This window comes from Drosophila sulfurigaster, chromosome 3 (genome assembly GCF_023558435.1).
Source record: "Drosophila sulfurigaster albostrigata strain 15112-1811.04 chromosome 3, ASM2355843v2, whole genome shotgun sequence".
NCBI classification, from domain to species: domain Eukaryota; kingdom Metazoa; phylum Arthropoda; class Insecta; order Diptera; family Drosophilidae; genus Drosophila; species Drosophila sulfurigaster.
Genome location: NC_084883.1, coordinates 14791480 through 14816277, shown reverse-complemented (window position 1 = coordinate 14816277; position 24798 = coordinate 14791480). Strand labels below are relative to the sequence as shown.

Genomic DNA, 24798 nt, shown 5'->3' with positions numbered 1-24798 from the left:
ATCTCCATGTACATACATACGTACATATATTGGGCCAGTCGAGTCAGACAGTGCAGGGCTCATTGGTTACGGCCAGCGTTTGGTAAATAGACTCCAACTCCCAATACCGATGGACCAGAAACGCAATGACAAACGACAAGTGCAATCGTTTGGCACTGTTTGGCGACGATGCGCTTCCGTTTTCCGGGCGTGAAAATGCGCTGAAGATTGCCATTAATCACACAATAATCAGATTTGCAGTTTACGTATATGTAAACGATAATTTCCACCCACAGGCTAAATTTGACTATTGTATTTCCTTGCATACTGAATGTTAATTGTTTAATTTGCATGCGCATCGCAGTCTGGGGGAAATTAATGAATTTGTGATTAGCAACTAGAACAGAGCATGGGACGGCGATTGCAAAACTCAATTCAATTGGAGCTTGGGCTCTCACACACACATGTGCCTGATGACCCGCTGTGCTTTAAGCGTTGGGGCAAGAAACTTGGCTTAAAAATTAACAAATTTTAAGGCGAACAGCCTTTGGGCCTGGCACAACAAAGGATGCGCTAATTTGGCAAACCCACATGAGGTCTGTCTGTCCTTGGGGCACAAATACTCATGCGAATGTAAATGGATAAATGTGGGTAAGATCGTGAGAGGGGCGGGGCGGGAACTTCCACTTGATGGAACAGACGCGCACTTAACGTGCACCACAGGAGGCTGTCGTAATTGCGAGTTGAGTCGAATCGAATCGAATCCGAGCCCCAGATACGTACCACACACATATGTATGTACAATCAAATCGAAATGAAATTGACCATTAATGCCTGTGTTTGTCTGTGTATTTTCCAAGGTGTGTATGTGTAAATCAGTTTAGCACTGAACAGTAGAGAATACTATTCACAAGTATTGAATAACACGCTGAATACCAGGCATGTCCTTCGCCTGTTATCACAGACCGCTATGGCGAATCTTGCTGACATGTGCAGGTCTCATTACCAAGCAGAAGAACATACTAATTATTACGCATCAAGCGGAAGGTGTACTTACAATTATAGTCAAATGTTTTCGGATTGAAACATATATTCTCATATTATTCATAAATTCATACGATAATAAATCAAAAGTAATATACAGGAGTACCACATAAATCGCTCATGCTCAATTCCACCTGTCTGCAGATAAAAACGATTAAATCGAGACTTAAATCTTCAATAATGTCAAAATTGAACCATAAAGGTAAATACTTAAATTAAGATCAAAATGCTACAAAAAATAATAATGCAAAATGTAATAACGTATGCATATTGTGTTCACAATTTTTAATGTTCCACAAATGTGTCGACCTGGCTTTCAATTATTTGGTCAGTAATCACTTTGACAAATAATATATATTAATATTATTTATTTCTATTTATATGCGACATTAAACGCAGCCACAAATATACTACTCTAATGAGCAATTAACAAAATACTTTTCATACACTCTTGTGCACTAACAACTAAGAGAAAATGTTCTGATTAACCTCACTTAGTAGCGGCGACAGCTAAACTAAATGGCAGCACTGGCAGTCAAATGGCAGTACTGCACTTTGGTGCGAAACCCGATTTGCACGCAAAACGACCAAAATTGGAGGTATGTTCGACGATTTCGCTCACTGTGCAAGCTTTCGGCATAACGATCGCTCGCTCACCTCACTCGCTCTATCTCGCTCTTTCAATTTCGATATTTCCATACAAATTTGCCTTCTTTTCTGTTGTTACGCTAATATTGTCAAATGCTTTCTTAGTACAAAGCGCTGCTCGGAGAGAGCTTATATTCAAAAGCTTTCTCACGAGCTTTCTATCTCCGATCCGCTGTTACTGCATATTTGCGACGAATTCGTGATGAACAACAACAAACACGCTACCAAGAGCCATTATTCGTAAGCCCGCATTTCGCATTGCAGTTTTTGAGCTTGGCGGGCATGCTGTAGATGGTCTTAAGATAAACGCGGGTTTACTTGCGTTAAAGTTTGTCTAATTTTTTTTTGTTTTCATGAGAATTTAAATATTCAAATGATTACACAAAAATAACACAATTGTGTTATTTAAACATTTTCTTAAACCTACTCAAAATAAGGTGCATTATTATTATTAGTTATTAGAATGCACATTGGGATGAAATGCCTTTATTTTGGCCATAACCGTAATTTTAAAGCTAGAAAGTTGAAACTTGGAGAATTTGCTGCTTATATTATTTGTGAATTTCGGATTTTTTTTTTTTATTTTTTTTTTTTTTTTTTAGTTTTTATTTTTTATTTTTTTTTTTTTTAATCACCTCTAAATCGTTTTCCGGAAAATCATTTGGAATTACCCAGTCAAAAGAGGCCTTGGCATTGCGATTTGAATCCAGCCAAATTTTTAGTTAGTCACCCCGACGAAGAGAAACCTTGCTTGTATCTATTGAAATATTTAACCCCCCCGCAAATTCCCGCAAATTAATTAAATGCTACCTGAATATACACATAATAACTCATACTACCACATAAGTTGTTATTTGAATTCTGTTGTATCTTGCTAGATATTCTCCACGAAACACACATATTTTAAGGTTAGAACCAACAAAACTAATGCTTACGTATTTCATTAAAAACATGACAACACAAAAACAAATATAATTAAAACATATAGAAATATTTTCTACATACCATGAAGAACATTTTTCAATTTAAGGTATTTTAATAAGTCAAACTGTTTAAAAATACGACAACGCCAAAATTAAGAAATTTGACTAGTCAGCAAGCTTGCACGCACCACGTGGCATGAACAGCTGACTTTAAACAGCTGGTGCAAGACGAGGGCTGCGCAATAAAGTTCAAATTAAATATTTTCGATGTCTAGGGACATTTCTAAGCTTGAGATAATTGCAACATTATTGATATATTAACATGAACTTTTTATGTTTTTGCCAAAATAAAGGCCTTTCATCCCAATGTGGAATGGACGCACATAGGATTTTAATTTTGTATAAGCAATGTAATATTTTTTTATCTAAATTTGTATTTGGTGTTAATATTAAGATTATTAGAAATACGACAAAAATATTAATTTTAGTAATGAGTATTTTCGAAATTTGGTAAAATTGCTAAAAACCCTTTAAAATTTTCGTGTTTCAGTGATATTAGTGAAATTTTCGAGCGGAAAAGCTGTCAGCGGAATAATTTCTATGGGATTTCTGTATAGCGATTTCTGTAACTTTTTGCCACAATTTCACAAAATGAATAAAATAATAATGAAAAATGATTAATCAGAATAAATCAATAAATTTCAGATCAGTTTACAAAATGAATTACAAAGTCATTCATTAAAAATAGTTATACAAATATGGTGAAATATTCAAATAAATTAGCGACATATTATAAAATTAACGTTTCCATTTCAATTTTAACGCAATTTCGTATAAAGAGTGCAATATTTAAGCTTTTGCTTCGCTTAAAATATCAACTTTTAGCGAGCATATCATTGACATACCTCTGAATCAATTACCCTGAAGTTGACTGTGCATTTTGCAGCATTTAGCAAACTCATTAAAAACTTTTTCCTTGCCAAAATTAAAATGCTAAAAAAAAATGTCATACAGAGTCGTTTTCTCTCTCTCTCTATCTCTCTCTCTCTCTCTTTTCGCTCTCTCTCTCTCTTATTTTTCGTTTTCTCCCTCTATCTCTCTCGCTCTATCAACATACACACCTGCATATTTGGACAACACTTTGTCAGCGATGCTGGCAAACATTCTCAACTTGTTTTGCACATAACTCAAACGTTTTGTCGTTTTTTTTTTTTTTTTTTTGCTCTTCATTCCTTTTTTATGAGTTTTCCCATTCTTTGTTTAAATAATTATTTTTCTGGATGGCAGAGAATTTCTTCATGGTTCGAAAATGCATAAACTTTGCCATGGCAAAGCAGCTACAGCAAACATTTTTATAGCGCATTTAATTAATTAGTCATAAAGTTTTGTTCTTCCTTAGAAAGTTGGTAGCTCGTCTCGCCTTGTCTTGCCTTGCCACGCTTTCAGCATCAACTGCTTCGAAGGGCGGCCAGTTAAGAGGGCAGGAGTCATTATCCCTTTCTGCGCTTAGCTTCTGCTTATTATCCTGCGTCAACGGCAGCTCGTCATCATGCGCTCGATTATGGCAGTGAACCCAGCTCAGCTTCAGCCCCCATTCCCATTCGACATTTCTTGAGAAGGAACTCAGGTCCCAGGACTCGGGCTGTAGACAAAACCCAACTCCACAGCCACAAGATAACTTTTAGATATTTTCGCCATTTGCGTAAAATATTCATGTGCATTGCTAAGTGGCCCGCGAAAGGTGACTTCAACCGGCAAACCGGCAAACTGGCAACCGGGGAACATCGAATATCATTTTTCGGCCGTTCCCCCAGCGATTAGAATGCCAATTTCCCGCTTTGTGGCTGAAATATTCATAAAACGCTTAATTAATTGATTAATGGCCTCAAAGTCAAAAGTTTTGTGCCGAAAAAAGCTATCGCAAGGTATCAAATTAGTTGCTCAATGGGGATCAAATTGCTTTCTGACGGGGGGAAACGAGGGTGAGAAATATTATGATACTTATCTCTCCAGGCACATTCTAGCTGGATGCTGGCTAGTTTCAGCCAAGTCAGCAATTGTGTGGCTAGAAAATTATTGCCTTTGTTATACAACTCGAAATTTATGGATTATTCACTATACATATAAGAGTTAGTGTTCCAACCAATCGTTTGCGCTGTGCGAAAAATAAATTGGATTTCATACAATCACATTTATTCAGTTGGGTGCAGAGTTTAATTGTGAATCGGTTATTAAATTAGTCATTTTAAATAATTGTTTTGTTTTGTCATTGTTTTCATATAACAGAGTCATTTCGTTAAATTTTATTGTAGTTTCACAAACAAAATGTTGGGGCTTCTGTTTTCAAATTTTTAAAATAATACAACCAAATTTTTTGGTACATTTTAGTCTTTAAAATAATTTAAAATAATACTATATATAAATTATAATATAATTAATTTAATTCTATGTTAGTTAATCCCACAAAAGCATTGCCAAGAGAGCTAAAACTCCCACTCATCGTTTTCTGCCCATTAGTCGTATACTTTATTTTCCGCCACCTCGGCAAACAACAGAATACAGTTGACCGATAGCCAGAGGGGAACTTGTTTAAATATTTTCCATCACGGTTATACAATTAGTCATTTCAAACAATTATTTTGTTAGTTTTCGTATTGTTTATATACAATAGATTTATTTGATTTTTAGACTGTTCTTTTGAAAGCTAATAAATTTATGCATATACTATAATACAATAAATTTGTGATAGTTTTTGAATAAATAATAATCGCATTATAATTAATAAAAAAAGATTATTAAAAGCTTTGGCATTGTATTATATTAGATATTCTCTCCATAGAATTGCCATAAGAACTAAAACTCCCACTCATCGTTTTCTGGTCACATGGCGTATACTTCATCTTCCCTCATCACGGTGCAGTGAGTTGACCGATAGCCAGAGGGGGAAAAAATATGTGTTAAAAATTTTTCACCACGACATTCGCACGTAACATGTCATGCTAACATATAATTATATTATTGTTGTATTTTCTTTTGTTTAACACATGCCACTGACTCTCTCCCTCTCTCTCTTCCTCTATCTTTCTCTATGGCTACCCAACGGACTTCGATGTGGGCAACTCAACTCCCCTCCTGGTCATATAAAAAAAAGATCGCTGGCTTGATAAACTTGAATGCCCCGGGGCACATGAATGTGCACTGCAACATACTCGCACAACATACAAACACAGCAATAGCAACAACAACAACAATAACAAGAGGGTAACGCACGTGTTAACAAGGATGCGATAAAAAAGAAAAATAAAGCGTTGTGAGGAAATAAACGCTAAAATGACAGGAAATATGTGTGCGTGACATTGTAACTTACCTGGGCTTCTCTCATCCTGCTGTCGTTGTCGTTGTTGCTATTCGTATTGTTGTTGTTATTATTATTATTGCGATTGCGTCTTTCCTTCCACCTGACACGAAAGCAACAGGACACTTTGCACACTCTTGTATATATTTACAACTCTAAGCATAACTATGGCCCTGGCCCAGGCAGGCATCGTTGCTTCCTCGTTGCGTGAGGATTTAATCCGATGGGTGGGATTTCAACACAAGGGGTTTGCCGCCGTCCCCAGAGTGTCTGGCATTCCGCATGACGTGCATTGGTCAGCGAAATAACATGGAATAAATCAAGTACGACTTTTACGCTGCTCTGGCCATGTGTTATAACATTAATCAAAGGCTTAACTAAAAGCAAAGAGTTATATCATTTACTACAAATGCTTTATGCTCTACTTAATATGCCGCAAATCCTATTGAGGTGAACAAAACCTATCGTAGTTATTGTACGGTCATTAAACATTAATTACTACTACTATACTATATTTTATTTGTATACTTTCTATGCACATTATACCAAATTATTATACAAATTCCTAAATATATTTATGTTTTCTAGTAATACCTTACCTAATGGTATTCGTTGGCAAATAGTGTAGGTAGCACAAAAGTTAAAAACAAAAATGACACAAACCATTTTTGACCTTTTCCATTTCTCTTATCTTGTATACAATATCTCCAAGATGAAGGTTAATGTAAGCACTCGAGTTATGTAAAAATCAAACACTATTAAAACTTTGCACAAACCACACGAAGTGGATAAAAGGAATACTTTACTTCTATGCATTAAATCATCTTTATTAATGAATCAAAATCAGAAATTAAGCTTGCCATATTGGTATATCTATTTATTAAACTTATTTATTTATTAAAATCGAATGTGCACGACTTCTACGCACTTAATTTTCCTAACAAGATACAAACAAGATAATAATCACTATTAATATAAACAGGAAAACAAATTTTAGTAACCAATCGTTTTCCTTTACAAATTTTTAATTGTAATTATTAAAAAATTTAGCTACATTTTTGATGCAAGCTCACTCAAAACTCAAGTTTAATTTCAAAAATATGACAAGCACAATGTTGTTTTATAACTATACGATGCTTACATCAATGTAGCTTCCCCTTCCCCCTTGTTTTGTGTACTTTTGTCAGACTTATCAAGCGTAAAAACTCGTTATACATAGCTATGCATATTTCTGTACTTGCTGCCAACACGCGGCATTTACAACTGCAATGCAAATTTTTTACGATCCAACGCTTGGTCATAATTTTTGTTTTTGTATTTTCCTTTTTTATTTTCTTCTTTTGTTTTTTTTTCGCGCGTTCTTATTCTGGTTTTTCTGTGTTTGCTTGGAACTTTGTTATGGGACGAAAACGTTTTGCTTGCGCGTAAATTCTTTCAGCTGCCGGCGGTAACTTTGTTTTAATTTGGTTTGCCATTGGCGTAACACAACTGTTTCGCTAACTCAATAAAAATGCATTTTACATTTTGATTGGCACATTATCTGGATACGTCTACACACACACACACACACACACACACACACACCCACAAACACACATGTCTGCTTGTTCCACTGTAGTCTGACTAGCATCAGACTGCAACACAATTAGCAATGCAATTAAATTGTGATGCAACTTTATCGCCTGGCTTTATGTTCACGCAAATGGCCAAGCCTTTGCTGACTGGCTCCTAAACATTTCATGGTCAATTTTATGGGCAATATCATTAGGTGTTTATACCCTAGAGTAGCCATACAAAGGGTTTGATTACAAATTGTGATTTGGCTATCGGAAATATTCTTGTATAAAAACTTGTAATACAAAAAGTATAAAATTAGAGAGTTATGTATGACAAATAGTTTTTGCTTGCTGTAATGTAAACAAATAAAAGTCAAAAAAAAAAAATTAACTAAATCCCATTTTTTATATTATTTTACTAACTAAATTTTAGCTTCACAATAATCTGTTCAAGTTTAGTTATGCATATAATTACAGGGTAATAATCCTGAACATTTATGGTAAATTTTTTTACCAATATCATAACGCGCTTGACTATGATTATACCCTAGAGTAGCTATGTTAAGGGTATATATGTACATAGCTTTACAAAATATTCTTCTTGTTTAGTTTAATATGTAAAATTGAACACTGTTTAAAATAACTTTAAGCCACTTGAGACTTTATTTTATATTTTTGTATTTACTTAAATTCAACTTTACCATAATCTTTTTAAGGTTGTCTAAACAATGTTATTGTTGCTTTCTTTATAAACTTAAAACAAGATTGAAATATTACAATACTTATTTTGAAATACTTAAACGAAGCTACACAAGTTTGTGTTTTACTTTTGTATTTACTAAAATTCTGTTTAACAATAAACTTTTTTAGCAGGGTATACATTAACCCATCAGCAACAAATTGACACCTCTGTCGCGCTTGTTAAACAATGTAATTACAAATTATGATTTATGCTGGCGTTAAAATTAGACAAACTCATTGTCCACTCCCCGCCCACAATTAACAATTGCGTTAAGTCGACTTTAAACAACCCTAAAAAAATAAATTATCCAATTCTTTCACTCGGTTGAATTGCGGTTTTAATAAAACGACGCTTAGTCCGCTTTGTTCCCAGTCATATTTCGATGTAAGTTTTTTTTTGCAGAGCATGGGTAATAGGAGTTCGAGTTGTGGTTTGGAGTTGGTGTTGGAGTTGGAGTTGAAGCGAGACCAGACATTGGCTAGACCATATATCATATGATGGTAGCCTCCTCTATTGTGCTCAGCGCAGCGGCAACTCTGGCAGACGCCTTTTGATAGACGATTTATTAAGCGTTTATTATTAGTTTTTGCCGTCGTTGTCGGTGGCTTTTGAAGAATTTTTGATTACAAATTCCAGCATTCAAGTGCTGCAATTACGCTCTACATTTTTTTTATTTGCCAAAATATCTATAGTTGAAGATGATAGTAAAAGGCAATTTGTGGGTTGTTAGTTCTAGTGGAATAAAGAAATAAATTTCTTCTAGCTAAATGGCTTTTGTTCATTTCATGTTTTTACAACATAGTTAAGATATCAAATTTATTTATTATTAGTTCTAATTAAAACCTTTTTAACCTTTGGAAATTTTGTAACAATGATAAAAAGGCAAAGTAGATAAACTTATGAAATTATGAAAATAAATAATTTTTGCAATTTAGTTAACAGGCAAAATTAGCTTAAAAGAAAACTTATTTACACTTGTGAAATTTAGTAATAATAAAAAAATAATAAAAAAATAGAAAAATTGATCAATTTTTCGTATCTGAAATTTAGATAATATACATTATATTATTTTTGGAAAATAATATACATATGTATATGAAATTTTTTAATAATTAATTTGAAATGCATATATATATAGTATATTTGATTGGTAACTAGTGGAATATAAATTCATTTCGGAGAACCAGCGTAAAAGACTGTTTGTTAAAGGCCAACTGCCGCTGTTGAAGTCAACGCACGATGGCTGTGAAAAGCTTTTCCCCCGTCCCATTATAATAAAAGTCAGAATTGAGTCAAACTGTAAATGCCAAGCGACTTCATTATGCAACATAAAAGCCGTGCAACAACAATAATGTGCAACAGTAGCAACAGCAGGAGCAGCAAGAACAACAAAGGCTTTTATCTGCTCAATATGACGCTTAAGTTGTCGCTTCCTGAGGCAAGTTGACGTGCAGGGGATTTTGATTGTAAGGATCTGCAAAACAATTAAATCCCCCTCGATTGAAGCAAGGTGTAAACTTGAATGAAGAGGAGAAGGTAGGTGACATTACCGTTAATGTTTACCTGCATGCAGTCAGGAAACACAGCGTTTTTTGTCCTGCTGCTCATGCATTATTTTGTTGACAGTCGGACAAACAATGAAGCTCGTCGACATCTTTGTAACACAGAGAGTTTTACTTGAACAACAACAATCACGAGCTGCAAAAGTGCTGAGCACATTTGCAACAGCAGCTCAGGGTCAACGTAAGGCGGTCAGGGCCTGGCTCTCGCCCTTAGCTTTGCAGACTGACATTAAACTTGCACGAGGCCATCAGCGAAATCAACATATCACGCATACGACGCGTAGTCTCGACTTTTTACTGCACCCAAGGTTCAGTTCCCCTAGCTTTTGTCTAGCTTCTGTTATGAGTCAACTTTAAATGCAAGCCAAATAATTGATTGAATTTACGCTGGCAAATTGCTGTAATTTGTGTTGACATTCCGTAAATTGTTTTTGAATTGCCGAAAATTGCTGGCATACGAGTAATGTGGAATTTAGTTTGCCGTCACATTAAATTGCTCCATTGTGCAGGTGTAACGTAGGAAAAAAAAAACAATTTCAATATGCACACGTGTCGTATGCGTAATTTGGCTTATCGATTGCTCTCGTCAAAAGCGACGTTTTGTTTTTAAAGTCAACACATTTGCGACTTTCGCTTAATAATTTACGACACCAACGACAACACGTGTCCTGCCAGAGAGCAAAAAACGAAAACGAGTGAATTTTTATAAGCATTTCATTTCCCAACCAAACATAACTTTTGAATAGTTTCCACATCTGCAACTACTGGAAGTATCTTTGTAATACGCCCTGCTCATAGAGACGCTTTACATCCGTTCCGCCGCCAACGAATTTACCATTGATGAAACAACGCGGCACAGTCCGAGCGCCAGTTAATTCTCCCAACACCGCCTGAATTTCCTCTCCATCTGGCCGCAAATCTAACTCGATAACGGTCGTGGCCACATCCAACTTGCGAAACTGTTCCTTGGCCATGCTGCAGTAGGGACAATACGACTTGCTAAAGATCACAACCTTGTGATTGTTGATGGTCTCGCGCACGAATTGTGCCTGAGGACTTTCCATGTTCACATACATCGTTGGCTTTTGCATAGAGCTCACAATGGTTCCCATTTATGGAGCGTTAATTGTGCTTGCAAATAGTTGTCGAATTGAGAAATATTTAATTTTGATAACTATCTAACTGTCTAACATGTGAATACATAAGCAAAGCTGTCAAGCTTTCATTTCCTGTCTACTCTGATCAGCTGCTATAATTAACGATAGACAACACAGAGAATTTATCAGACAGTTGCTCAACTGCAACTTTGCGGTTCTTTGCCAGTTCGTTGATGGCTTATGACACTTTCACTTCACTCAAAGGCACAGACATATCGCATCATCAACACCCAAAAACTAACCACAAACGGAGTGAGTTGGCTCTCTAATGAAGCCAGGCGTTTAGTTATTTATGCAAAGTCTCAAACCTCAACTAATGGCTAAAACATCAAAGCGCATTTAGCAATGTTTTGGGCCAGGCCCGAAACTAAACTGAAATCTTCAAGGGTGAGAGCTCTTAAATATTAAATAACCCCAGGGCCAAAGTCATTTCAAGTGCAAGATTGCAGAACTATAACTGCAGACATATGTCTACCTCACACATACAAGTATATACTACTACAATATGTAGAGGGGTGGAAATCCTTTGCATTAACGTGACGCTTCTTGCTGACTTCCTGTGCCCGCTGTTCTGTCTGTCTCCTTTTTGACCCTTCCTTCAGCTTGGCAACTTCAATGATGTTGCACGTTGTTAGCTGCCTTTTGCCTGTTGCAGGCGCTTTCGAGTTCCGTGTAACAATGTAATTTATTGTGCGCACCTTTGTTTTCAGTCAACACGCTCTCAACACGGGGTAATAAAACAATTTCTCAGCTCATATGCAACCTTGTTGTCTGATGTTGTTGCTCTTTAGTTGCTTTTCTCTCTTCCCCCTCTTCCTCCTCTAATCCCCAATTCCTTAGAGTGCAACAATTTTACAATGTGCTGTAAATGGATTATCCTCAGCTAACTGGTTAGTTGTTCATACACTCATTATGGCTTCTTCCATGAGGTTTATGTCCCTCTCACATATGTATGCAAACATCTTGCGTATCGCATGCGAGACAACGCATTTATCGCATGCGACACAATGCTGTCGTGCCTTTCGTTTTGCGCTCTCATTGCGCAGGCTTTCTCTCGAGTTAGTTCTCTTCGCTCTCTCTCTCGCTGAGAAACAGCTGTGTTGACTGGTCGGAAATTCTGATGTGCCATTTAATTGTTTTGGGAAATTTACTTACAATCATTTTAAATTGTTCGCGGTTTTTCCCAAGGATTAGTACTTAATTTGATTAGGCCCATTCGGTTGGGCGCCATCGGGCGGCATTTTTATTGTCGCCTTGTTGATTTTGTTGATTTTTCAGTTCGTTTGAGGCGCCCATTAAAATTTCATTGAGCACTTTTTGGCTTCAATTTCGAAGCCATAACTATTATTTGGCCAATTAAACTGCGAATAAAGTTTGTTTACACATGAAATGACGCCATTTGAGATGGGGAGTAAAGGATTGAAATAATTTGGGAAATATTTTGAAGTATAATATAAATATACATTATATTAAGAAACTATTACAAATATATATAAGATAAAAACAAATCTAAACAATTATAAAAGCTACAGTCGAGTGTGGTGTGAAATACTCCAAGCCCATTTGAGCAAGAGCAGCTATAGATTAGTTAAAGACAATTCTAAAAAATATTTTCCTTCAAATTAAATTATGAACTTGAAAACCTACTCTTTAAGGGCTCAGTTAAAGTGATGTCAAATCGCCATTTAGATTAATGCTTAAGCAATCAAACAAGTCTTCTTCAAGTCTGCTCAAACGAAATGGCAAATTGTATCTATATTTTGTCGGCTCAGTCCGACAATTACCCCATTGAAGTAATGGGCAGTAGTTAAGGCGGCTTTTAACGAGCTGAGCTACGGTTAAAGTACCTTTGAATCATACTGTTTACACGCTCCAACTTAGCTCGGGCGCATTGTTTGTTAAACAATGGCCTATGTGCAGCTCAATGGCTAATCGACAGCAATTTGTATGTAGCGAATACACTTAGGGCCAACATAACATAACAACAACAAAACACAACGCAACACAACACAACAGCCTGCCAAATTTATATCCAATCATTAAGTCAACTATGCCAACTTCAAAGGGGAGGGCAAAAAGAGAAACTAACGCAATTTCTGAAACTGGCACTGACCTATAATAAGTTGGGAGACTCACGAATTCCTAAGGAACACGCATCACAAGGACAGCAAAAGGGTTGGCATTGCATGCCAGTAAATACACACACCCACCTCCTCCTCTCCCATCGTTAATGTTGGTCATTTGCAGAGGGGTTGCTGGCCATGGCAATTGGGGTGGCAACTCTGGCTGCGTTGACTATCGACTTCAGCGACTCATTTCGTGGCTAATTGCACAACGTCAAATGGCCCAGAAATGTGATGCGTACTTTGAACTCCAGATGAACCAAGATTGCCTTATAGACGCCTCTCATTTCGTTTCGTTTCGTTTCGTTTCGGCTTAATTGATTAGCTTAATTTGCATTTAATGTTCATAATTTTTAAAATGCTCACACAGCCTGCTGCTTCTGCTCCTGCTTCTGCCATTCTCTTGGCCTCAGCCCATTTGTAAAAGTTTGTTATAAATTTCTTCATTAAATATTTTCATTCATGTGCCAAGGAAAGAAGGGGTTTAGCCAAAAGGATTCAGTCTTTGCTTGGAAAGTGAAATTAAATGAACTGCCTGGCGCGCTGTAATTATTCATGTGGGGATTTCCCAAAGGCAGCTGCCAGAAAATGCCAGATAAACGCGATGGCATCACTTTTCGTCTCAACAAGCTCAAGCAAAAGTAACCCTCAAGTTATTTACATACATAGTTCGCTCCTTGCAAGTGGTTTTTCTTAAGAAACCTCCCGCTGCAATGCTGCCTCAATGTGGGAAGTTTATGGCGCAGGTGTCTCATTTAGGCTGAGCAAACAAAGTCGAGGCAGGAAAAGCTTGAGGAAATGCTGATAGATGCTTGTTGTCTTAGTTCACATTCCGCAAACTAAACTGATTCACTTTTGCCAAGCTTGTTATAAAGTTGAAATTGAAATTACAGCTAGCTGCAAGTTAAATTTATATCTCATTTTCTATGCCACTTTCCCCAAGTTTATGTTGGCAAAGAATCAAAATTAAATTTGGCAATAGACCAAATATTTTGCTTAACTATGCATCAAAATGTCTACTATATATTATCTCTTATTTTCAAGAAGTTCTGCAAGTTCTTTCTATATTTTATAGACTTTATTTAGCGACTTCGAAATACCTGCTGAAGAATACCAAAACTTTATTTTCTATTCTTGATAACTACACCCAAAAACTGTCATTAGAATCGTGGCGAAAATCACACTTCATAACTTGCAACAAGCGAAGTCTGTTAATGTGGCCAAAGAAAGTTAAGACAAAAAGCATTTATAATTAGAAACTTGTGCAGCATTGTTCAGTCAGCCAGCGATACGCATTTGAAGCGATTGCAGCGAATCATTTGCCAAAAACCAGTTTACCACTTTTATCAACTTCAGCTACCAAACAAGAACCAACTACCAACAATGCGTTGAAAGGGAGCCCACGCCAAAGTCACAATAAACGTCTAGACGTTGGTAAACAAAGCACAAAAGAACTCTATAGAACAGTTTTGCACTGTTTCCAAGTGCCAGGACAAAACGAAAACAAAAAAAACTTAAGACCAAAAACCAAAAGCGCCTAGCTGAAAGAGCTTCGTTTTATTTTTTAAGTATTTTCAATGCTAACTGCATAAAATCTACATAATTGACATTTGATTGTGCGCCTTAAAAGGCGTGCCAAAAGGCAGCGCACTCTCATAACTATGCGACTAGAGCTATCGATATTAGCATTTTCACTCAAACAAATCCCGTATTGGTCAGCAACTATTTTGAAATGCAAACGAAGCCTTCAGACATTGTCCAGAAGCGGCAGAAGAACTTTATAAGGTTGGGAGTCCATAAAGTAGCTTTAATTGCACGTTTCAAGTGTAGAGATATTAAATAAATATTATTATTTATTAAAAAAAATAAGCATTATTTACAAGAATATGTGTTTTAAACGAATAGAAGAAAGAGTACCGTTCAAGTAAGTCTTTTCTACTTAAGAAATAAAGCAATGTAAGAAACAGATATGCAATCTGTAGATGAAAACTATTTTCCAAATCCCCACAAAAGTAAGCTTCCAACAAATTGCACAAATTGTATTTCTAAGGTAGTGTAATACTATTTAAGTACGACAAAGTATTATATCTGTTTTAGGTTCTGCTTTTGCGGTATTATTAAATATAGCTATAGTGTTATGAGAAGATTATTTTAATATCAATTTAATTTTGATTTGGGTTATATTTGCATATTATTTTTAGTTGTCTTAAGGAGGGGGATTTAGCAACTTAGTATGTTGGCCAAGATATCCATATTATAACATTTGTAACGTCTTAAAATATGATTTTAAGTCTCAAAACGACAACTACAGAATTGTTTCTAGAATTTTGCAATTTGAAATTCTTGCTTCATGCCTTATATTTTGAAGATCAAAAATTTGCCAGGCCCTTTTTTCCTCATTAACTATTAGAATACTTTTCCTTCTATATTGGTTTTATTACAGTTTTTTTTATAAAAGTTAAAATGTGCATTACAATAAGTTTTAAGCTAACCCTGCAAGATCAAGCAAATCATTTCAAATTGCTGGCGGTTAGCCATCACAGAAGTTGATAGACTACTGATGCCGCTGTTGGAAGTTGCAAGTTACAAGTTGCAACGCGAAACGATTGCAGTAAGCCAAGATGCAATCCTACACACACACAACACACACTGTAGCAAATTAGTTAAATTACAGGCGCTTTTCGCGCAGGTTTTGCTTGATTAGAAAAAGTGGCAGTCAAGTTGGCTTTGGCCGTGGCTTTTACCTTTTGGCTTTGGATTCGGATTCGGATGCTTCTTGGCATTTGCCAGGCATCGAATCAAGCTGGCAGCTTAACTCGTTTACTTTGGCCAGCTGCCGCTAACGAAGCTCAATTCGAGCGCCAAATTGAAATTGATTGTGACATTTGATCATGTGTTCGTTCGCTGGCTGGGAAAAACTCGCTAAAGAAAAGCGACTTTGCTGTGGAATCTGTGCGGAAAATTACAAAAATGGTAGGCGCAGATTGCCCAGGTATCTTCTCTATTTTTCCTTCTATTTTTCTTTTCTGCTGCCCTGCCAAGTTGTCGTTACGCATCGGATTAATTGAACGGATGTGACAGAGTCTCAGAGGCAGCAACGAATTCAACATGAAATGAACTTTTTCTAGATTTTAAAATGAAATTTATACACAAATCGAATTGGCACACTTTCGATATACGACTCTAGTCCATGATGTCCATCACAATTTTGAAAACTTGCAGAAAGTTGTCAGCTCCGTATGTTGCTTAAAACTTTCGAACACACGTCACGCACTCAGACAACTTGCAAAAAGCCCACGCCATAATGATGAGGATGATGATGATGTCGCTGTCGTTGTCGCTGTCGTTGTCCACTTCTAGGCCTAATCCCACGCACAGTTGAACCACTCGAAGCTGGCCGTAAGAAATGCTTAAGTAGAGCAGCAGCAGCAGCAAAGGCAAAAAATAATCAAATGCGAATAAAATCAAAACATTGTGGCCAAAGTAATTTGCATGCGCAGAACCGGCAGCAGCCACTTGCAACTTGCCCCCTCAATTGGTTGCTGGTTGCTGGCTGTTTCGTTGGCTTCGTTGGCTGTCCACACTTGAAGACAACGCCGGCGGCGCCTCTGCAGCTGGCAGCAGAAGTGTTTGAAGACACTTGTTGGCCGGTTGCCAGTGCAACAGCAGCAACAACATACATATATAAATACAAGATAACATGCACAAAGTCAAGCTGCAGAAGCCAGCAGCAGTTGCAACGATGATGATGATAATGATGATAACGATGATGATCATCTGCTTGGGTCGACGACAGCATAACAAATGAACATTTAAATGGAGACGCAGGCCATGGCAATGCCAGGCAATTTTTTTTCTTTTCTTTTCTTTCATTTTTTTTTGTATTCAGCCACTCAAGTGGGTAGCTGCCAAGAAGAAGACATTTCGAAGCTTTAATCAAGCATCAAGTGTGCCGTGGAAAAGTTTCGTGTTGCGTCTCTCTAGGCTGGTCACTCAACTACTCAACTGGCCAGCATCAACTACATCGTCATCCACATCGTCATCGTCACCGTCATCGTCATGTTCATCATGTCTCCTACTCAACGAGCTACTCCCAGCCATTTGGGGGGGTTCTCGTCTTTGCCGTTTTAATAAACGTTTGGTTGTCAGCCGCAGATTGCTTTTGCCTTTACCAGCTGCTGCTGCTGATTCTGCTTCTTCTGTTGCTGCACTGCATCCATGAGCCCGCCATGAGTTGTTGAAAAGTTTAAATGGGTTTTACGCAAAACTTTCTGATATGCTACTGCTGTCCGTTGACTTATTTTTGCATCATCTTTTTTTGCCGTTTACTTCTAATTATTATCTCAAAGTTTCACTTTTTTAAAACACTTAAAAGTGCTAAGAAATTAGGCAGCTATAAATTGATTGAAAATAATTGCTGCTGGGCAAAAGCTATACCTTAAATATTACTTCTAATTATTATAACAAAGTTTCACTATTTGTATTTCTATTATGGCATCTATAAATTAGTAATCAATTGTTGTCTCTTTGTTCTTGAATTCTATAAATAACTATAAATATTTTCGTCTACTTCAAATTACTGTCCCATAGTCTAGTATATTTTTAATGGAATAATATATTGATAAGCTAAATGTATGATGTGTATGATGTGTGTGAAACACATCACAGTTAAGCACACTCAATTGTAGTTATTTATTTGCCGTTTATCTCAAAACTTCGCTTTTTGGCATATATAAATAAATTAACCAAAAGCATAAAGTATTTGTATTCAATTCCTTTTTGCCATTTACTTCTAATTATTAGCTCAAAATCTGAAATTGCCTAAGAGGCAAAGTAAGTGAGAAACTAGGCATCTATAAATTGACAAAATGTTGGCCTCAATAGATGATCAATTCATTTTGATTAATTTCCTGGCACTTTCCCCCTTTTTATTGCCAATAGTATGATAAACTCAATTGCCCGACATTAGCACACTCTTCAATAGGAAGCAATATCACAAATGGCCAAGCAGTTATAGATACGACTGCCAGATAAAGATACATTTCGAACCCCATAAACAGCTCAAGATTTATGCATGCAAACATTTTATTAGTCCCGGCCAGCGAACTGCGAGCCGTTGGCCGCTGGCTGCTGGCTACAACTGCAATATTTATCGATACAATTGGCCAAAAATGACTGCCAAGTGGCCAGCAGACCATTCGCCCCATTCAAAAGGCAAATGTGTGCCAAGTGCGCGACTCGACTGATACACTACACATTCATATATAGTAGATACTGCTCCAATTGGTAGTTTGGTCCAGTCGTTTATCGCTTAAATCTCAACCGGGCCAGACTCTGTGTTGCCGCTAGCCACAACTGCAAGAATACCCATCGCATTCACACTCGCACTCACTCGAGTACTCGCTCTCGCTCTCGCACTTTTGGCTAACCGCCAACCATTGGCGGTTTCCAATGCGAACTTGGTTTGCAATTCAGTTCAGTTGGAAATTTGTATGCTCGGCAAATGTGTGCAGTTAATTAATTGAATCGAAATTAGTTTCGCTTCACCCTGGAGCCTCAATAGATTTTCCTCAATAGATTTTCTCCGAGTAAGTTTGCGAATGCCAATCTTGAGTTTATGTATCAAATATTTGTATAAATAAAATCAGAGTGTGAAGTTGGCTGGAAACTCAATCTGTCTGCGGGTCAAAAGATGACAATTTTATTGTTAGTTAGACAGGTTTTAGTTTTAGATATTTTATTGTTATTGCATGCAAGCATGTTAGTTTATAAATTAATCCAATTAAATAATTTATTAACCAGCTTCGGCTGACACAAAACTCTAAACTTTGTGGCCTTAGTTTTATAATATGTATTGATTTTCCCCTAACGTTGTCAAGGTTTATAATATGTATTTAACAATTTCATTTCATTTTTATTACTATTTTAATGAAAATATATAATTTCAACTTCACATCAACTTATTCATTCTTAATAACATTCACTTATTCTTATTAATAGTTAATACTACATTATTATAGTTTTCACTTTGTTTTGTTTAAAATTTGTTAGCCTACATTTCTTTCTTCTATTCCCATACATTCAATTGATTAGATGTTATTAAATTATCTGAATGTCTCTGTGTAATCAAATAAAAACATTTTATGCATCGAAGATTTACAACATAAATTTTAGAATTTTAATTATCTTTATTATTATTTTTTCTTTAAAATGTTCTCTAACCAATGGCTTCAAATTTAATAAGTCAGTTCAATAATGTACACAAATTGAATCTTATTTATTCTTTTTTAACATTTTCACTTAAAATTACCATTAACTTCTTTCCTTACGTTATCAAAGCGTATTCAAGCGTTTCTTTCCTTAAGGAAAACAAGAGAAACTATCTGGTTCATTATTTCTTGAATCTGTAGCTTAAAGAAGAAAAATGCAAATGAAATTCTCTAGCAAAGCATAAAATTGCAATTGAAAAACTTAAACCGATGCTGTCGCCATTTAAGCCTCACTGTGCCACAGTTGAGGCTGGTCAGTCTTTGTTTGTCTATGTGTTTGTGTCTGTGTCTGTGTGTTGTCGCCGGTGCAACAGTTGTTGTCATTGTTGCAAGTTGTCGCAAAAAGCAAATTGCCAGACAGAGTAGACCAGGCAATGCATAAAGAGTGCGAGAGAGTTTCACAGGGCGCCGGCGATAAGGAATTTAATTTTATACGCACTGGCGCCTTTGTACAACTAAACAGGATGGCAACAGGCAGAGATGGAGATACGGATTCAAATTCAGATGCAACGCTGCAGCTGTTGTTGCAGATACGTTTTGAAAGTTTGCTCAAAGCGTTGCAAATATTTATAACATGCCATATCGAAGACCTGAATCCAAAAATTAAATAGCAGACACAATACTGCTGCAACAGACTGTTCTGTGCTCTCTGTGCCCCACAACAATGCAGCAAGCAAACACTTTGAAGTATGTCAATGCTTTGCTTGCCACATGTGCCACATTTCGCAACAGGCTGCTTCATTTTGCCCCTCCCCCTTGCTGTGACTTTCTGCGACTGCCTGCTTAGCCAGCGATAATTTATGTGGTTGCCGCCTCTGTCGGCGCTTCGCTTTGATCACACGCGACAACAGCAACATTGCCCCAGTCCCCCAGCCTCCCGTCAGGAATTCTCTGCTGCCACCGTGTTGCAACAACACTTGAAAGCGAAAGTGACATTTTACTAATTTAGCATTTTGAATGCGTCTCGTGTCGAGGCGCGAAAAGATTTATTTGCCAATTGCATCGCATAATGCGGTACTGCAGTTTTGCTCACTTTAATTAAAGCATCTTTTCCGCAAATTTATGCACCCAACTGGACATCGATTGATTGATGACTTGTTGGCGTGTTTGGCCCCAGGACCCTTGGCTAAAAAACTGCAGCAACTTCAAGGTGAACAGCAGGTGACCACAAGCTAAACAGGCGGCGGGCAACAACAGGCTGTTAGCTCACCATTAAGATAGCAATCGAAATCAAGGGAAAAATAGTTTTTTTAGTTTGAGAAACTGCTGAATATAATTCAGTTTATAAGATTTTTATATCTATTTATATCAGTTAATTTCTCTACTACTCTAGTCTTATCTTAACAATCTGAAATTTTCTATTTGCATTTATTTAGTATTATTGACAAGAGACTGTTGCCATTGCAATTCTAAGCTAAATCTTCTTAACATTCATCTCATTACATTTAATTTCTTCATAACCATTTAATTACCCATTTATACCATTCTATAATATAACAAATTTTCAACAACCGAATCCCATTTCCATATTCTATTTGTAAATTTTTTTTTGCCAAGTTTTAGTTTATATCAAAGCCATTTTTGTGAAAGAAAAATAAATATGAATAGTCTGTCGTTAAAATTTAATATTTTGTGAAAACTTCAAAATATTATTGCTATAGAAATTTCTTCACTAAGGTTCATAAATAACTATTTCAGAAAGCCATTTTGTGTTTGCTTTTCAAAAACTCTGTTGAGTAAACCAATAAATGTTAAACTGCTGTTGATATTAAAGAGTCTATGAACACTTCAAAATACTGTTGATAAAGAAATTTCCTTGCTGCTGTATAATTTAGAATTAAAAATATTTTAATATCCTGTAATTTATTTATACATATGTTAACTTAATCACAAAGCGTGTGTTCCACAACTTATAATTTATTAAAATAATTCTGAATTTTGTAATTTTCGATTAATTTATTTCGAGCATTTTTGACATAGTGTCCACAAATGAAACACCTTAAAGTGCCCATAAAATATCGACTGAAATTGGAATGGATGGCATTGGAGCCTTGCGTTGACCTAAAAATGACCCATTGCGAGAGATGAATGACTCTACATCATTCATTTGGCAGTGCTCAGCTTGCATTGCGAGTTCCATGGCCATTGACAAACAATACGACAAATTGGTTTTGTGTTTTTGGCCCATATTCGGTTTGGCAATTTGCGGAAATTGTTTTTACACAAAATATTTGTACTGACAGCTAACAGCACGACAGAGAGAGAGAGACAGATTGATAGTGCGAGACAGAGAGAACAAACTGCAGTTTTTTAGTGTGTCTTTCATTTATGTCGTCCATTAATATTGAACTTTTGTTGCACTATATATATTCATATGAATATGTTTTTATACGCATAAAGCTGTCTATTTTCGTGCGTCAGCATTTTTGCGCATTTTGTGCAAATATATTTTAAAATATCGCTATTTTGCTTTATAGTTTCTCTGGCTTCTCCGATTTGCTGCTGTTTGCATTCAGCAACGAAATTAATTGCGTAAATTGTATTAAATGCTTTGGCCATGGCCATTTTAATTGAATGCCTTTTGTTTGGCCAACTCGAAAGTGTTGTTTTTTTGGTCGATTCGATCCACTTAAATGCAAATCGGTCTGTGCACAACATTCGATTGTGAAATAAAAACAAATGCAAAATCGCCATGCATGCCTGCAGGATTGCATTTGACGTGATAAACGGATAAAACCTTGGCCAAAAACATACAAGTGGCAGCAAACAATATGCGTTTTATTTCACTAATTGGTTTATGTTTGATTGTGTTTATATTATTTCCCCCCAAAATGATGAATAAAATGCTTTTCATTCTTCTCTATGGCTCTCATCACGAGTACCACAAGCTTAGCCACAGGCATGAGTATGTGTAATTCATATTTTAACTAGCCTTCCTTGAATGTACGAGTATGTAATTTATATTTTAGCTAACCGACTTTACCAGCGGCCTTGGCCTCGCGCTGACAACCTATAAAAATATTTCACAAATCACATCCGATTCAGCATCCAGCTTCATTCAACCGCTCATCTAATACCGACTTTTTGCTCTATGAAATATATAACCAAATCTACAAATGTAATTTTTAATTGTATTCACATATATATTTGTAGTTTATATTACATACTTAAGTCAAAACAATTGAGTAACACTTTTGACTCAAATTAAAATCTGTTTATATATTAATATAAATAATGTATCTATGATTATTTTCTTTAAATTTTAATTAAAATAAATATTTTTTTATATGTATAAATTGTGGCACGATATATGATAAAATATAATTTACAATCAATTTTGTTTTATTGATAGCTAATTTTATTTAAATAATAATTAAAGTTCTTAATTACAAAATAAGTGCATGATTATTAAAACTTTTCTACAGCAATAGGTTAATTAAAAAATACTTTGTTCGAAACCAAATAAAAAAAATTTAAATGTCAAATTGGCACTTCTTTAAATTTAAATTTATGTAATAATATTAAAAATATATTCCTAGATTAGAAAATAAAAAGATAAATTTTACACAACTAATTTATTTATTATCAATAAAGAAAACATTTTACTTTTGGTCAAAGTAAAGTTAAATTAATTGTATAATTTATTTTTTTTAATATTTTTAAATGTTCTGGAGTACAGCAAGTAAATAATTTTTGTCTTTTATAAAAAAATTAAAAAGAAAACATTATGTTATGATTTATAAAATGAATTCAAACTATATTTAAAATTCATTTTATTTTCACAAATTCTACAAGGTTTTTGAAACAAAAACTAAACACGAAATGAAGTCCAATATGGTTTTTACCATTCCGATAAACAGAAAAGACTAAAGCAATGTGAGTGGTGGTTAGTAATGTGTATAGAACCCCCATCAGTTAATTACATTCTATCTTAAAAGCGAATCTTATCTACCTTTCAATGCCTTATGCATTACTCGCAATTCAATTCAACTTCAATTTCAGTGTTGCACTATGAGTGTCCGAGTGAAGTTCGTGTTGCTCGCAAATTATTATTATGGTCGACTCATGGGTGTGATCAACTTTGAGATCGACTTTCGAACGGGACGAGCACGATTAACCAAAGTGGCGACGATTTATGCGGCAGCGATGAACATTTTATGCTTGAGTTTATTTGCACTGATAATCAAAAGTAGAATTTGGGATTCGTTTTTGATAAAGTTGAACGAGTTTCATGATTACGTCTTTATTACGGTGTTGGTACTGCGCATCTCGTGTGTCTTTGTGACCATGTTAAATCGCTGGTGGCAACGACAACAAATCATCCAATTACTGAACCAATTTCGCTGTCTCGTGCTGGAGCAACCGAAAGTTATTCGAATGTGGCGTCGCGGAGTCATAAGCAAATGCATCACAGGCATGATAAACGAACTCACTCAAATGTTTATCCCTTTGTACGCAATGAGATCGACTCTCACAGCTTCAATGGCACTTGGCCTGATAACGATGTGTGTTTTGGTAGCTCTGCTCAACATTATCATCAGTCAGTATTACTTTGCCGTGCTCAATGTGCATGGACACTATGTGCTCTGCAATGAGGAACTTCGTTCGATACTGCAAGAAACACGATCCTTGGAATCGGATTATCGCAAGGGAGTCCGCAATCTGAGAAGCTGTGCTTTAGCGGATCGCATTGAAAGCTTGGCACTTCGACAATCAGCGCTGCAAACTCTTTTACATAAAATGACAAGAATCTTTGGTATACAGATTTTGTGCATGGGTACGATTATTTACATTTCCTTCATTGCCAGTTTGTACTCCGCATTTCTTGCCATTAAATACAAAATGATCAACACCAATTTCTTCACTTGGGAGAATCAACTGTTCTTTTGGGCGTATGCAGTTATATAGCGGATGTTCATATAAGTTATTCGATAATATATTATCTAGAGGATCAGTATGAAAAGATGCGACAACTTGTAATGCAATACTCGTCATTCGCTCCCACTGTGGACAGACGCTTAACAACCGCAGTAAGTTGTGTTATAACAAGTGTATTCTTTAGTCTTACTTTTCTCTGATTTTAGTTTGAGAGTTTTCAACTGCAGTTGGTGCGTGATCCACAAAAACTATCTGTCTTGGGTTTATATAATATGAACCGAAAAATTGCTATATCAATGCTCAGTTCGATGGTGACATACTCTTTAATTCTAATACAATACGATATAAAGAACTACTGAATAAAATTTGCAACATCATTTAATGCGCATAAATCTCGGTATTTGGTATTGAAATCATAATACCCAGGCAGACAAAGTATCAGACAAGAAGACTTAAACAGGCATTAGCACTCGACGAGTTTCATTTACTTTGCTCCCCCGTTGGTTTGCAGCACAAATTTCAAATGCCAATAATTCAAAAATAAATAACTCATACGCCACGT

General features: G+C 35.9%; 2 protein-coding genes across 2 annotated transcripts; one reads left to right on the top strand and one right to left on the bottom strand.

Moving 5' to 3' along the window:
- Positions 1-10505: 10505 nt before the first annotated feature.
- On the bottom strand, positions 10506-11020 carry LOC133844703 (uncharacterized). The gene has a single exon (XM_062278803.1). It carries the CDS (start codon positions 10919-10921, stop codon positions 10571-10573), a length of 351 nt encoding a protein of 116 aa, XP_062134787.1. The 5' UTR covers positions 10922-11020; the 3' UTR covers positions 10506-10570.
- A 12349-nt stretch (positions 11021-23369) lies between these two features.
- On the top strand, positions 23370-24375 carry LOC133845724 (putative gustatory receptor 59d). Its single transcript, XM_062280272.1, has one exon. It carries the CDS (start codon positions 23370-23372, stop codon positions 24264-24266), a length of 897 nt encoding a protein of 298 aa, XP_062136256.1. The 3' UTR covers positions 24267-24375.
- The last annotated feature ends 423 nt before the right edge of the window (positions 24376-24798 follow it).

Bases quoted from the DNA above. Each gene is read 5' to 3' on its own strand.
- LOC133844703 (XM_062278803.1), bottom strand. From the start codon at position 10,921: ATGGGAACCATTGTGAGCTCTATGCAAAAGCCAACGATGTATGTGAAC.
- LOC133845724 (XM_062280272.1), top strand. From the start codon at position 23,370: ATGAGTGTCCGAGTGAAGTTCGTGTTGCTCGCAAATTATTATTATGGT.